The following is a 15,744-nucleotide window of genomic DNA, read 5'->3' as shown; positions in this document are numbered from 1 at the left end:
AGGGGAAAACAACTATGACTGTGGGGTCCAACATACGGTTAGAGAGCTGCTCAGCAGTAACTGAATGTTCAAGCAGAAGAAATAAGCATGCTGACTACTAATAATGGTCTTGATGGAGTCTAGTTCCTCGTATTCACATTTTCCACTGCTGGAAATATGCAGGTGCCTCGAGCAATCCGGTGCTGCAGTGGAGGGCACGTAGGGAACATTAAGGTGTCAGGCATCCTGCACAAGGAAGGATGCTTCCAAGGCGCTCCAATCCAAGTTCAGACTTGGAAGAAAAACGTACACAAGAACACGTAGGCGTCATTCTGTTCCCACAATGCCCCAATGCTGTTTTCAATTTGTGCTACTTGTGGATGTATACGAAATATGCTGCTGATGGTGTTAAATTAGTCCACTGCCAGGTGGTTTAGAGCAACCAGACAAAGAAAAAGGCACACAATTCAGAGGAACAGACCGAAATAAAAGCAGGGAAGGTACCTGTAATCTTTGTAAAAGTAGCAGGGACAGTTATTGTGGTTGGATAAATAAAAGCAAAGTTCATAAAATCACTTTAAAGTCATATTATTTTAACATAAACCTTCGGTTCCTCTGGGTAATCTCTTAACTTGCCTCATAGCTTTGGCTGCAAAGAAATGTTTTTACAAGTGGGTCACTGTTTTCTTTCCTCATGCACACAATCCTGTATTTAAATTGAAGGAAGAAAAAGCTTTGCATCTGTTTTATGGGAAACCAAATGCATTCAACACATTCATTAGGCTTCAAGGTAAATTACAAGAAAACTCCATAAAGCTCCTCTTTTTTTATGTTGCTGCAAAGTCATCAAATCCTGCTAGAAGCTCTGTAAACCCTAGATTTAAAATTAACTTCTTGTCATACATTTTTTTCCCAAGCATAATACATAATGTAGCGGCGAGGGAGAAAGTTTTGATCTAAAATAACATTACATTTTGCTGTGATGTTCTGTACATGACTGACACCATTGCACCTCTGGTGTTTTCTACTAAATTGGCCTTTTTTTTCCCATTGACCCAGGCTTCGACTTTGAAACAGCCACATTTAATGGTTCCCGTCTTCAAAGTAAAGTCATTTGAATAATTTCAATTTTCTCTCTTTGTGTTTGTGTTTGTGTGTGTGTGTGTGTGTGTGTCTCTGTCTGTCTTCCAGAGCTGGACTGGCCCAGAGAAGCTGCTGGCGCTGGATGAGTTGATTGACAGCTGTGAGCCCACACAAGTGAAGCATATGATGCAGGTGATCGAGCCGCAGTTTCAGCGAGACTTCATCTCCCTGCTGCCCAAAGAAGTGAGTTCCCCTCAAGCGCCTCGCCCCCTCTGCCTCGGCTTCCTGTGTATTCTGACCTGAACTCCCACAAGAAGCTTTTATATTTGTTCTCGAATGAACACACCTCAAAAAGACACAAGGCAGTCGTCTCAGCCTTGATCGTCCGTCGGTCTTCCCTTGCATCATTTTAGGGCATCCATAGTGGGTGTCTTGCTTTTTGCTCTACATCATAACTGACAAAACAAACAATGTAAAGTGGCACGCTGATAATGTGACATAGGGGATTCTTAACAAATCGGCCTCAATTTGCTGAAGCTTGTGTAGCAGATCAGAGACTTCACACCTTGTCTGGCAGGTGTCAGGATTGAGGGTGGGTGGGGGTAGCGTGGAGAGTGAGGCAATAGGATGCAACATTTCAAGGTGTTGGTGTCACTTGCTCTAAAGCCAAATATACAAACAGCTTTATGTGTGTTTGCACCGGTACATGAGACCTCTCCTTTCATTCTGTTTCTCCTTAAAAGAAAAATGAGCAAAGAAACCAAACAACAACAACAACAAGCGGCTTTGACTTCTTTTGATAATCCCACCTCTCCTCTTAGATCCAGCTTCAGGAAAAATATTAGGTGTGGCTGTCAAGTAATTTTAGCAGGACGGTCCCTGTGGGTTACACTTGAGATACAGTCGAAATTGAAACTATGAACAGATTCTGCAGAAGGCTGAGTGTCAGACTTTAAAAGCAATTTGAGATTGATTTGTAAAACTATTAAAATATCCTCTGGCCTGTAATGATGGCCGGCTTAGATGGGCTTTGGGGTGATTCAGGTATAACGGTGACTTGAAGTAGACCTAACTGTGTAGTGTAACACATTTTAAACCAAGGAGAAGAGATGATTGAACAAATTAAGACTTACTTTTGACTGATTAATTTTGTGTGGATGAATCTAGCATATTAATTCACTATAGCTGAATAGAGTATAGACAGATTCTCAGTCACTATTATGGATCCATCATTAATTAAAATGGAGAAGACAACTGATTAATTGGCTGTGATGGAAAAGCAATACGAGCACATCACTTTGAGCTGTCAGAAATGATATATGATGACGACTTTACATTTTTCCCTAAACTTTTCAGATCAATAATAATTGACAGCTGGAGACCATCCTAAGTAATTTGACTCCATGCTGATGTTCGTGGCAACACACCTGAATTTGTTACTCTGTCGTGGGGTCGCTGTCATCTCATATTGTTGTCGGATAATGAAAGAACAATATTTACACAGCAGCTTACGCCTCATACTGTCAAATGAACCCGTAATCCTTTTTTATGCAGATGCACAACAATCTCTTGACCTAACAGGTGATCCAGCTCATTGCTTTTGTGCAAATATATATGTATTTGAATTTGATTGTTAGTGGAACAAAAAAGCAGGTGACTATCTTTCTGGTTTATGCTCATTTGGTTCAATGAGCTGTGGCATTGTACCTGCGCTGAGAAGCTCAATGTAAAAATTTTTACAGACATGTCGACTCATCTCAACGACTGTTGTACAAGCTACACTAATTATCCTGCATTTGTTTTCTTAGATTTTTTTCTCCCCCTTATTCCTTTTTATTCTCCTATATTTGTTCAGCACATCCACACTAGAACACTTTAATTTTATCATGTGTGCTGCGTTTATGCCTAGAACCCACACCATGCCACAACTTTAAACCCTGAAATGGACTTTTGGGGGATAGTTTTAGTTTGAAAAGTCATTAATGTGAGTTTGGATGGACAGAAACGGGACTTCTGGAAACAATCATCCAGGTTTTCATCTCACAAGACTAAAAAAGTAAACCTGTCATCTTCTGCTTTTGGCTAATCCCATTAGCTTCAATCTCACCCTATCCCTAGCATCCTCTTCTCTCACACCACCTCCTGCATGTTCTTCACTACATCCATGAACCTTTTTTGCGATCTTTCTCTTATCTTCCTACCTGGCAGTCTTCCTTTGTCCAGTATGTTCACTATCCCTCCTCTGCACATGTCCAAACCGTCTCAGCTTTGCCTCTCTCTTTGTCTCCAAACAGCTGAACCTGAGCTGTCTCTCTAATGTACTCATTTCTAATCCTGTCTCTCCTGGTCAAGCTGTAAACTCTTAGTCTATTCTTCTTGGTCAATATATGATGTACATTTAATGTACATCATATATTGACCATTAGGTTATTGAAAATATGTTATGTATGTCACCTTAAACTGTTGTTTACATCAACTGTAGAAAGTTATAGCTTCTTTTTCCTCCCCCCATTACTGCTTTACACCTTTCACATTGCTCGTCCTTGTCTTTCAACAGCTGGCTTTATACGTGCTGTCATTCCTGGAACCGAAGGACCTCCTCCAAGCAGCACAGACGTGTCGCTACTGGCGCATCCTTGCAGAAGACAACCTGCTGTGGAGGGAGAAATGCAGGGAAGAGGGTGAGCCTAACTGTTTGCAACAGATGCAGGCAGACAGACACTATGCGGTCGCCCAGCGGGAGCAGTCTGAAGCGACTGCTGTGCTTAGAATTGTGGTTATTCCTGTTTGGAAAAATGCACTTTTATTGAAAAACAAGGACATTTTAGTCCAACTGGCTTCTTTTCTACCTTCTCACAGGTATCGATGAGCCCCTTACCCTGAAGAAGAGAAAAATTGTCAAGCCTGGCTTCACTCACAGCCCCTGGAAGAGTGCCTACATCAGGCAGCACAGAATAGACACTAACTGGAGGAGAGGGGACCTCAAATCACCTAAGGTAGCTTTTCTTTCGAACTTAAATTCCCCACAGGTTAGAGGAGTTTTACAGATCTGATCAAATGGCCTTGAGGCACAGAAAGATGGTTCAATAAGAGTCTGAAGTGTTAAACTGATGGAAAGTTAGTGAACAGTCAGGTTTGTGCTCCCAGGTATTTGTTTGGAATATTAATTGAGCTGGAGCACAGGAAAATCTTATTCTCCTTCACATTAAAGACTCGCCGTCTCTTTTACCTGTTCAGAAGCTTCTCATAGAGCATGACCAGCATGCTGAAGCTCATCCTTAATGGACCTTGTACGCTGTAGCTGTTTGTGAAACGGCTGCAGGTCATTTTAGGCCGCGACTGGCATAAATTAGTTCCCCACGCTCGTTATAGTCCTTTGCATATGCAGTGTGCCCTGTCAGTTGCTGAGCTCGCAGTCCTGTGACCCACTAGCTGAGACTGAATGTATGCAGCGCTGCTTAAAGCGCTGTGTACACCTGCAGCACTTGATGACATTTTCACTTTGATGCATAAGAAGTGTTACTGTCAGCATCATTATTTGCGTTGTCATTCCACATCAAATCTTCCTCCGTGCCCTTCCCGCTTCATCTCTTTTCATGTGTCCCATTTAAAGGTGCTCAAAGGCCACGATGACCATGTGATCACCTGCCTCCAGTTCTGTGGCAATCGCATCGTCAGCGGCTCTGACGACAACACGCTGAAAGTCTGGTCAGCTATCACAGGAAAGGTAAGAGTTGAATACTGTTACATTTTGGATGTACGCAGAAGAGAAGGGAGGCAGGCACTAATATGAATAATGGGCTGTTTGCTTAATCATACTACTTTTTACACTCATTGATTAGAAGTGAAGGTAACAACTGTGTTGAATTGATTTAAATACTGTATCTTTAGTGCTCCCACTGATATAATTTTGCGTTACACTACCACATAAAAATCTTCCTGGGAAGACTGCTTTCTGTCCCAGTCTCTCCTCTCTTATATTTATCTATTTTGCAGACTTGTAACACAGCCCATGTCCACACGCGGTGTTAGTATTCATAGCTGAAGCTGGTGCAGACACACAGGCGTTGTGCTGCAGCTTTACGCTGTGTATTAAAAAGAAAGGCAGTGGTTGCTCTGTGATATTGGAGAGCGCTTTACAGATCGTGGTAAATCACAACACTTTCATGCCTCAATGCTGGACTCCTTTCTCAAAAGAAGTTTTCACAAAAAGTCCTTCATTATTTCTCTTCCCAGTCTATCCCTTTTGCTTTTTTTACTCAGATAAATGACATAAGGCTGGGCTTGAACTTGGTCTTTAAAAATGAAAACTTTCAAAGAAAAACCTCTCAAAGGGGAAAAAAAAAGATGTTCTGCATGATCACAGTGGGGCGTTTCGGCCTCACTTTCACATGTAAAAGAGTTGAGTTTGCTTTTCATTGCTGCGGAGATTTGGCTGAACACATAAAGTAAAGTTGGCTCTCTCCCAACTGGTGATTACATGCATATCAGTCACAGTCACATTTGCTGATCTGAACAGATCTTGCCAAGGTCATCCGATAGGCATGGAGCACAGTTTGGCTCTCCTACACCCAAAGACTAATATCTGGATGACAGGTTGCTGAATTATAGCTGCAGTAGCTCCATATTGGTGGTGGAAGCCTGTGATGAGTCACATCACCAGCAGGCTCTAAAGCCCCCCCCCCCCCCCCCCCCAAACCCACCCTGCATTCAGAATGACATCACAGACAGAGGTTATTGTATGCGCTTTCTACAATGCTAATCTGCCTCAGGATTGTTTGTTTACATTAGTCATGAAGGCGAGATGAGCCTAAATCCGTGTTTGGTTGCTGTATTCAGAGCACACATTCCCTCTGTGGATTTCATCTCTTTGCCTCCTTAGCTCTCAGCACCACAGAGAGTGAATCCCTCACTGGAGAGGAATGGCCAGTTAAGCCGAATCGACCATTTCGGTGAAGTGGCTGTCGATGCCAGTAAAACTGTAAAGTAAAAATACAATGAGATTACCGGCCCCTGGATTTGTTTTTTCTCCCTGCTGTCAGAATTCTTTATAGTCTTTGCCAGCTTATTTGAAGACTTGATTGCTACTTTTTCTTAGTCCGTCTCTGAGATGCAGGTCTGTAAAGTGGCTGTCAGTGATCTTGAAGTGTTACACAGCTTACAATGGCTGCTGTAACTACCAGTGTTCATATCAATATCATTTCCCTTGTACTTTTTTTTTTTTTTTTTTTTTTTTGGTGGGGTGGGGTGGGGGGGTTGTCATATTGCACGTCTCCCAAGATTGTAGCCATTATCTTTTCTCTGTAATTTTTTTTGTAGTAATTTATTTTAATTTCCTGCACCTTTTTGTAGACAAATCTTTCAACTTCAGCAAAGCACAGTCACCCAGTCTCTACTTCTACAGCCCTGCCACTTAACTCTTACTGAGACCTGGATCAATAAGAGACTGCAGCATGGTGATCAGCTGAGATGAGAAACTGTGATTGTGTTATACTTTTTTTTTATATATAAATCATGCTCTGAAAGGACGGTATGTTTGATTCGGGGTCAGAAGTAGTCCCTCAAATCAGTAATGACTTTGGTGACTGATTATAGATTACAAAGGTAAATTGGCTCAGAGATCAGTGTGGTTACCTTTTCTCCAGGAGAGTGCAGAGATCCACCTGCAGCAGCATGCTTTGCAGGTGGGTGATTTAAAAAGTCGGGATGGGAAAAGAAATTGGTCACTGCGTAGACAATTTGTGCCAAAGAGAGACCACTATTAACGCTTCCCTCCCGTTTGTGCTCCTCTGCCTCAGAAACATTGCCTCCACTTTAGAGGCATCGGTACAGTTCCCCTGTGATGGGATACTGTGGGGTGACTCAAAGGCTGCTGCATTCAAAATGTTCTCAGTGTTGTCTTTACACCAAATACTGCATCCGATCAGATGTTTCCATCGGCTGTTTAATGAATCTGTTGACAATACCCTCTTCTCTCCCAGATTTGTTTGTGAATTGTGTATTTTTCAAACTCATTAGGTATTTTTTAGCATAGAAAGTGTGCATTAGATTAATAAGCCTCATTTGCATGAGCATGGCCTAAATTTTAATTGCTCAACAAATATTCATCAGATGCAGTTACTCCAGCAAAAATAGAGCTTTAACAAACACCACAACCAGCATTTGCCTTTTCATCTTTGCAGCTAGTTTTGTCCTGCCCCTCGATTCATCTTGTTATGTAAAACATGGCGACTTGAACCCGTTCTGTGAGGTAATCAGGGAATTATTATATGAGAATATTTTATATAAAGACTTCCACACCTGGAACAAAACTGGGTTGCTAGCTAGTAATCAGGTTAGACAGTGGGTTTTATTTATGGTGGAAGTACTGCAAGAAGCAAGCAGTGCTTAAATTTTAAACAATATAACATTATCTGCTGGATCTTGGAGACGTGTGGTCTGGCAGATCTTCAAAGCTTCTTTTTCCTGCTGAAGAAACTGTTGCGTAGACGGTTCTTGAAGGCTCCGTCTTTGGCTGGATGGACCTTTGTCTTTGCTTGTCTCCAGCTTCAGCCGGGGACGTCAATCTTCCATCCAAGCACACAAACAAACACATCTTGCTGCTTCAAAGGTGGCTACCTTGTGCTTAACAGAGCAGAGTGTGTCCTTGGTGGTGCCTGTCAGAGGCAGCCTCAGCTGTCAGGCAGATTTAAGATGGCAGAGCTGCGGACTACCGTCGTATTCAGGGAGAGGTGTCCTCTGTGCATTCATAATGAAGCCTCTTTTTTTTTCTCTCTCGCTCTTTCTGTGGAGGAAGCACCGTGTGATTACCCATACTTATGTGACACGTCTGTATTATCCACTTAGTACTTGGAGACAAACAGTAGATCAAAACCATGTCATCAAATCATCAACACAAGGAAAAGGCAAGTAAGAGAGGGGAAGAACACATTAGTAAGACTCTGTTCGCCTGCCGCTTTGGTTATGCGTTTCATAGTCTATCTTGAGACATTTGTAACCTCTCGTTCCTCTACTGTCAAACAGTCAAGTATGGAAATGAAACTATAGCCGCAGTAATCTCTTAATCATCTGGTATCAGGCTATAATTATCTGATGGCTTCACCTGAGCCAGTTTATTTTAACCTTTGCTAAGCATTAGTTGAACCCACATTGAGCCCTACATGTGGCCCACATTTTCTCATATTTGAGGTCTTGAAAGGTGGGCTGTTCAATACAAAGGGAAATCTCCTGCATTTGTCTTTCAATGAGGCCAGCTCTCAGGTTGCTAAAGCGGATACTCCCCCGCCACAGTTTTTAAACCAAGACGAGATCTGAAGCAAATGTAAAGCATTGTATGAAAACCCTCATGTGTTTAAAACGGGGGGAAAAAGGCAGGCCTTCACACATTCATTAAACGAGCGCTAATCTTCTTTCATTCTTTGGAACCGGCTTATTTTATGTTTGTTTCACAGACAGATAAAGATGCCTAAGCCCTTCATTTCAGATATTCTCTCTTCCCACGTAGTGTTTGAGTAGGCTTTAATCACACTCTCGTTCTTGGAGGCTTTGATTTATGGGAAAAATCCTGCATTATTGTATCCCCAGCGTGATGCAATAAACTGCAGGCCTGTAGTTGAGTGTTACGCAGCAGTATCGCTCATTCATCACTAATGGAAATTAAAATGTGTGCACAAACACTGAAAGTAATCCTCAGGATACAACGCAGTTTTCTGGGGGGTTACATTTCAGTGGCAGACTCCACTCTAAACCTGACATGAGCACAGCAACTGCAACTTCTACAGTTTTTTCCTCCCTAAAAGAATTTAAATTGAATGAGTTTGGGAGGCTCAAATGGGACAAACTGCTTGGACACAGATTGAGTTGATAAGAAAGATTTCCATAAGTGCTGTAATCAATAACTAATCTCCTGTCCCTAATGAGGATGAATGGAGACATTTTAGTGAAGACTGTCATCAACCCTTCCTGCAAATGATTTGGCCACTTTCTGAAACTTACGTTAAATCTTGTGCAGAGCTCTGGGAGGTTTTGTCCCAGCACGACAGCAGCAAGTGTGGACTCAGTTTTTCCTTACTGTAAAATGTCAAATTAAATTTTTTCCCCCCTGAAGGCAGCGAGAGGGCATGCAGGAAGAGAAAATCCCGAATGAGATTTTATGAATTCTTAAGCTGAGCTTTGATATGTATGAATGCCATCACCCCAAATGCCTTTCAAATGAACTTTTCTAACATCAGAAGTCTGTACTGTCCATCAGGAATCCTGATCAAGACTCTCCTTCTTCTCCTCTTTAGTGTCTGCGGACATTGGTGGGCCACACAGGGGGCGTGTGGTCATCCCAGATGCGAGACAACATTATCATCAGCGGCTCGACTGATCGCACACTCAAGGTCTGGAACGCAGAGACGGGAGAATGTATCCACACCCTCTATGGGCATACCTCAACAGTGCGCTGCATGCACCTACATGAGAAAAGGTACGGAGCAGCTCACTGCTGTGCTTTAAGCCCAAGCTTGAAGGCTCTATGATGCTTTCGATGAGATGAAGATTTGCCCGATCAGTCTTGAGCTGAAATGAGTAGAAAATGTTTAGCCTTTTTTTCAGGCTAAACTTATCAAATACTACCAGGTTCCACTAATTGTTGCTTTCATCGCTCGTGTGTGATATTAAACTGATTTTCTTTGCGTTTTAGATAAACAGAAAAGCGTTTTGTGCTATTGATATAGCAATCTCTGAAAATAATAGTTTTGTTAGTGTCATCCTTAAATGGGTCAATTTTAGTATTGTAGTGAGCTTTGCCAATTGTGTACTGCTGTGTGAAACTGTGCGCCTTCCTGTTTAAGAAATTGTCATGTTTTATTTAACCCTTAGATGTTGTTTTTCTTCAAAATCTTTAAAAGTTGTAATATATTCATATTCCAGGTATTCCTCATAAAATGTTTGTAACATGAGGCCATTTCTATTTTTATTTATTTTTTCATTAATTTAAAAAAAATGCAGTTTTTGTATCACTACCCCGCTCTTCCATAAGTGGGGTCAAAAATGACCCCAAGCAGTTCCTCTGGAATCTTCTGTGAAACTTTCATTCTTAGCAACTCTGACTGTCCCACTTACACTTCTGATGGATCAAGAATTCATTTTTACACAGTAACAGACATGATTTATAGTCAGGGCTGCACATAAGTGGTCCGCAGGTGTGCATTCGGTGTCAAAATAAAAGTATTCCAAGAAATTCCGAGAATATGCGCTTCTTTTGCAGTGGAGGAACACCAAAGTAATTGCTTACGGAGCTTGCTTCTTCGACATCTTTAAGAGTTCTGAACAAATGTCTGTCCTCCTCCAGATTATCTTATGTACGCAAACGCGCGTTGCAACTTGTTATCTGGTGCGTGTCTTTTATTTTGACAGCGAATGCGCACCTGCGGACCATTTATGATGTATTTTTTTTGTTTGTTAAATATCTAAAGTAACATGGCTGCCATGAGGCCAGCTAGAATCCCTGTGGCCCTACAAATGATCCAGGCCCATCGGAGGAAATGGATATCGAGTCTAACAGGATGAATTAGACGGCCAGGGCTTGCACCTGGGTTTAGTACTGTCTCCCCAATAGATGCATGGAAGATGCTCATGTCTGATAATATAATAGAAGAGGTGCTGACATGCACAAACATGGAGCCGTGAAGAGTAGCCACAGACCGGGGAAAGGTTTGAAAAAATGTAATCAAACTTAAGCTCCTAGCCTTCATTTGATTGACCATTCTTGCAGGAAGTGAGAAGAACTGGGATGTACCAGGTGGTGTGCTTTTTGGGAGTCCTCTGCATAACCCATTGTACAAGGCCACTATGTCAATTCAAAGATTTAAAGATATTCGCCGTTTCTTGCACTTTGATGCCAAGAGGACCAGAGCCTACCGACTGAAAACAAACCACATGGTAGCTTTCCGCTACATATGGGGCCTGTTCCTGGTCAACTGCAGGCAGAAATTCATCCTCAGTGATTGAGTTACAGTGGATGAACAACTTGTGCCTTTCAGAGGGAAGGCCCAGCTTCTGCAGTATATGCAGAGCAAGCATACAAGAGTGATACAAAAACTCCAATATCTTAAAATTAATGAAAAAATAAATAAAAATGCAAAGGGCCTCATGTCACAAACATGTTTTGTGAGGAATACCTCAAATATGAAAATATAACTCTTCGTTTTAAAGATTTTGAAGAATAACAACAGAGTTTATAGCAAAAGGCATTGATTTTATTTGGGGTCATTTTTGACCCCACTCGTGGAAGAGTGTAGGTATTGGTAGGTTGTGCATCCAAGGGTTAATACTCTTGTTTTCTTGCTGGTAGGAACGCTGGCTCTGCCTGATTTGTGCCTGAAATCAAAGTTGATCCACACATGAGCAAAGTGCTGAAATGAGTACCGGTTACCTCATGTCATGTCTGTGTGTGTCGTTCAGTTTTATACACGAGTATAGACTTTACTTATTTATTTTTATCCTTTTGTAGAAAAAGGTCCAAACATGTTGCCTGACCTTGTTCATGGATTTCAAAATTGGCTTCAAGTGCTAATAAGAATTAAATGAAACCTTTTTTTTTTTTCCCCATAATTTGTATAACTAGGGATAAGATTTTACTTCAGTCTTTTCCCCCAGTGTCTTAACAATAAGAGTCCATCTACTACAGTCTAAGCTTTTATTTTGAAAGTTCTTGGTAGAGACAAGCTTTTTTTTTTTTTTTTTTTTTTTTGCATGTGTACAGCATATTAGGCACCAGTGCCTCTTTTGTCTGTTTATTAGATGTAAGGCTACAGGGAGCATCTAGTTAGCATAGCTTGGCAGAAACAGTGAATCTGTCTGTCTCAAACATTTACAGCAGTCCAGCAGCATCTCCAAAGCTCACAAACTCATGTTTCACATGTTTTTTTTTTGGCTCTACTGTACTCTATGGGATAAATATTCGTTTTAATTGGTGTAAAAAACCATATAACTTTCAGAAATAAGAAACACAGGATAGATTAATCCTTGAATGTTCCTTATGATTCATCACACCCACATTTACAGCCATCCCATCTGGTAAATAAGAGCAACTGTACAACGGTAAAAGAGGACAGCATCTATGAAAGAGAGCATGTGGTTTCATAGTGATTAAATGGACCCTGTGAGGCGACTTAAGTGAACTGCTGCTCACTTATTCACTCAGTATCACACTCTGGAGACTCGAAGTGCTCTTTTCGCCTTAGGGCCCACCAAGGTTTTTGTGTAGCATTTGATTACTCACTCAGTGGAAATGCTGTGAGCTGCTGGTAGATGGTGAATAACATGTTGGTGATTTCTATCTGTGTAGCACCGTGAGGCGTTTAATAAATAGAGTATGGGCTGTGTGTATCTACAGCATGTTTTGTTTTGTTTTATTTTATGTATTTATTTATTTTTGGCTAAATTGAAATAGCCCGTAGAAAATTTAAGGTCAAATGCGGAGAGATGCCCGTCTTAGTCCTTACTGAAGTGTCTTGAAGCTGATGGAAGTTGATGAAAGTATTGACCTTAAGTGTGATAATCTGAAAAATGTTCAACTTGAGTAACTGTCACTCTAAAAGGAGTTTCTCTTCCTGTAACCGGTAATATATATTTCCATTCAGGGTGAATTCACAGATCAGGGCGGCTGTTAAAGACAGGTGTGGGGGTTTATTTCTACATTCATGTATGAACATGAATGTGATGCTGTGGGTTACTCATTGTCAGAGTAGTGAGGATCCGTGCATACGTGCCTCATTATTAAGGCAGCTATTGAATTCACGGTGGTTTGAACTGATTACTGCACCCGTACTCATCATCTCTCTCATTCATTCCTGAATCTCTCCTGAATATCTGTGTTGTGCTACGGTTACCTTTTTCACTGTCTGCGTTTGTGTCATGCAGGGTGGTCAGTGGATCTCGTGATGCCACGCTGCGCGTCTGGGACATTGATTCAGGTCAGTGTTTACACGTCCTCATGGGCCACGTGGCGGCAGTGCGCTGCGTCCAGTATGACGGGCGACGGGTGGTCAGCGGTGCCTACGACTTCATGGTGAAAGTTTGGGACCCCGAGATGGAGACCTGCCTCCACACGCTGCAAGGCCACACAAACAGAGTGTACTCATTACAGGTGAGGCCTCCCACAGCATTAAAGAAAAGACTGGTGTATACCAATCAACCTTGGAGCCAAATGAAATGTACGAGTTACTTTGTTTTAGAGTCTTTGAGAACTCGTATAAAAACATTCTCGTTTATGACGCAATGAATCAGATGCAGTTGGTAGTTTTTAGGTCCATATATGTAAGAACTCGTCTAACTACATTATTGTAAGGGCTGTCTGTAAGACTGATGTGAGCATAAAAGAGGCTTTAACCATGTTTGACTATTGTCAAAGGGCCGGATTTGCTAATCTAAAAGAAATAGCACAAGGCTTCAATAAGCATAAAGCAAGCCGGTTGTGTGCGTGACTTTCTACCAGAATTTATGAGCAACCAGTTCATCTCAGCCTTAACGAGAGTAGGACAGATTAAGGTGGCAAGCAAACACATGTGGGTTTGAGTGATCTACTAAAAACACAGCTTGTTGCTTACAATTTGTCAAACATAATACAGTCGTTAGTTTTATGCATGCATTTCTCTCTCAGCACGGCAGCATAGGCCAGAGACGGTGGAAGTTTTCTGTGGTAGAAACAATGATGTACTGGAGGAATGGGAGAAAATTTAAATAAACATTTCAAAATTACAATATCCAATCTTTTCTGCAAATGTGACACCTCTCCTACACTATTGGTGGAAGTTCTGTGGGTGGCTCAGGTGTGAAATGTATAGTTTTCAGGGGTTTATCAGTTTTCAGCGTTATTTTGTTATCGTTTTTATCGTTTACTCGTCTTTCCTGGGTCTTTTCACGTGTGTTATGAATAAATTTTCTTTTTTTCGGTACCGGTACTAGTTTTATTTTATTGTATTTATCCGCGACACCTTAAAGGCCGGTCCGTGAAAATATTGTCGGGCATAAACTGGTCCGTGGCGCAAAAAAGGTTGGAGACCGCTGTTTTAAAGGAAAAGTTTATCAAAGCTCTGCTTAACTTCTTGAAAAGAACTACAAGCCAAAAGACTGAAGGGCTGAAAGACATTTTGGCACAGTGGGCATGCATAATTTCCTTAAGTTGATAGTTGCAGGCTGTCTTTGATTTACACCAGCAAATTAAGAACCGTGTGCCTTGACAGTGGATGTTTTAACACCTTTTTGTGTTAAAAACAAGTGGAGAAAATCCTGAAACTAGTTATGTCAAATGCAAAATCTAGGTTTGACCTTCTGTTCTTTAAATGTTGAAATAACAGTGCAATTAGCAGCAAACTGATTACCTCGAACTTTTCCTTTTTTGATCCCCAAACTTTGGTGACGCAACAACAGGTGACTCAAGTAACACTTAAGGGAAAACAGTCATAAAGATGCTTTCACGCTCATGGCAGTTGTCATATGTTTGTGTCACCAGAGTGGTTTGTGCTATTAAGAGTACACAGGTTAATTTTAAATGAAGAGCTTCTAAACGGGCCTTTTTACTGTACACTTTTCCTCTTAACTGTCCTAAACTGTAGGAAGTTCACTGCCGCGTGTCCTCCAAGGACTTCTGTGGAGTGAAATATTGCTTGTTAGGCTCAGGCAATTGCTTTAAACCTGTGGTGCACAAAAACAACAGATCTCTCTTTTTGCATGAATTTTTTAGTCCTTTATCTTATATTCATGTGCAATTCTATATTCTTAATTTATTATGTCCCAGCATATATGTGTGCTGTTTGTTCGTTTGGAGGAAGGGGGGAAAAAGTTTATACCCGTTTGTCCTCTAATATGTCCTCTCTTCTCATCCACTCTGTGTGATGACAGAGCACTTTAGCTGGTGCCATAACCCTCACAGAGGAGGCTGATTACTGCACTGATAGATTGGTTTTTGTGCCATGCTGCTTTGATAGACTTTTAAAGTGTTGGTTCTCTCCAACTAGATTTGGGAAGCAGCAGAAAAGCTTTAACAGATCAATACTGTGCATCCATTTTAAATGGGTTTAGTCTAAGGTTAATAGAAACAAAGTACGCAGTGTTGAAATGTGAGGTGCTTTTGCCGTCAACTCCAACTTCAAGTGACAGTTTTGGTTATCTAGAGGCGGCCGTTTGATTTTCAGACAATTTAAACGTATTCATTGTTTCTGTAGTTCGATGGGATCCACGTCGTGAGCGGCTCATTGGATACGTCTATAAGGGTCTGGGACGTGGAGACGGGCAACTGCATCCACACGCTAACGGGCCACCAGTCCCTCACCAGTGGCATGGAGCTCAAAGACAACATCCTGGTCTCAGGCAATGCAGACTCCACCGTCAAGATCTGGGATATCAAGACTGGCCAGTGCCTCCAAACACTGCAAGGTGAGGAAAGTGAAGTATGAACAGTGTGAGAGTTACTGTAAAACTTCTGGAAAACCAGAGGCTGTCTCAGCTGTTATTGAAATCTAATTACATTTTAATGACAGGTTTAACTTTTCATGACTACATCTCACACTTTTCTGAGTCCATCATGTTGGCAAAGCTGCGGGTAGTTGTTGCTGCAATGGAAGTCTCCAGGACCACACACGGGCAAAACACGTTGTAGGATACATACGAAACTGCTGCACATTTACTGCTGTT

At 41.5% G+C, this 15,744-nt stretch overlaps 1 protein-coding gene and 1 long non-coding RNA gene across 6 annotated transcripts in view; one reads left to right on the top strand and one right to left on the bottom strand.

Annotated features, from left to right (window-relative positions):
• Positions 1–15,744, top strand: part of fbxw7 (F-box and WD repeat domain containing 7) — a 133,151-nt gene that overhangs the window by 112,914 nt on the left and 4,493 nt on the right. For all 5 annotated transcript variants that reach the window (XM_080302492.1, XM_080302494.1, XM_080302491.1 and 2 more), the window contains 7 exons: positions 1,171–1,305; positions 3,620–3,743; positions 3,922–4,058; positions 4,676–4,789; positions 9,351–9,532; positions 12,973–13,198; positions 15,276–15,486. In XM_080302492.1, the coding sequence (XP_080158618.1) occupies positions 1,171–1,305; positions 3,620–3,743; positions 3,922–4,058; positions 4,676–4,789; positions 9,351–9,532; positions 12,973–13,198; positions 15,276–15,486 (1,129 nt within the window). The remainder of the gene's footprint in view (positions 1–1,170; positions 1,306–3,619; positions 3,744–3,921; positions 4,059–4,675; positions 4,790–9,350; positions 9,533–12,972; positions 13,199–15,275; positions 15,487–15,744) is intronic.
• Positions 7,393–13,070, bottom strand: LOC145429235 (uncharacterized). The gene is made up of 2 exons (XR_013909467.1): positions 12,942–13,070; positions 7,393–7,846 (listed from the first exon to the last, which is right to left on the bottom strand). It is a non-coding gene; the product is annotated as an uncharacterized LOC145429235 (long non-coding RNA).

This window comes from Astatotilapia calliptera, chromosome 6, assembly GCF_964374335.1.
Source record: "Astatotilapia calliptera chromosome 6, fAstCal68.1, whole genome shotgun sequence".
In the NCBI taxonomy this organism is placed as follows: domain Eukaryota; kingdom Metazoa; phylum Chordata; class Actinopteri; order Cichliformes; family Cichlidae; genus Astatotilapia; species Astatotilapia calliptera.
This window is presented reverse-complemented; position numbering and strand designations above follow the sequence as displayed.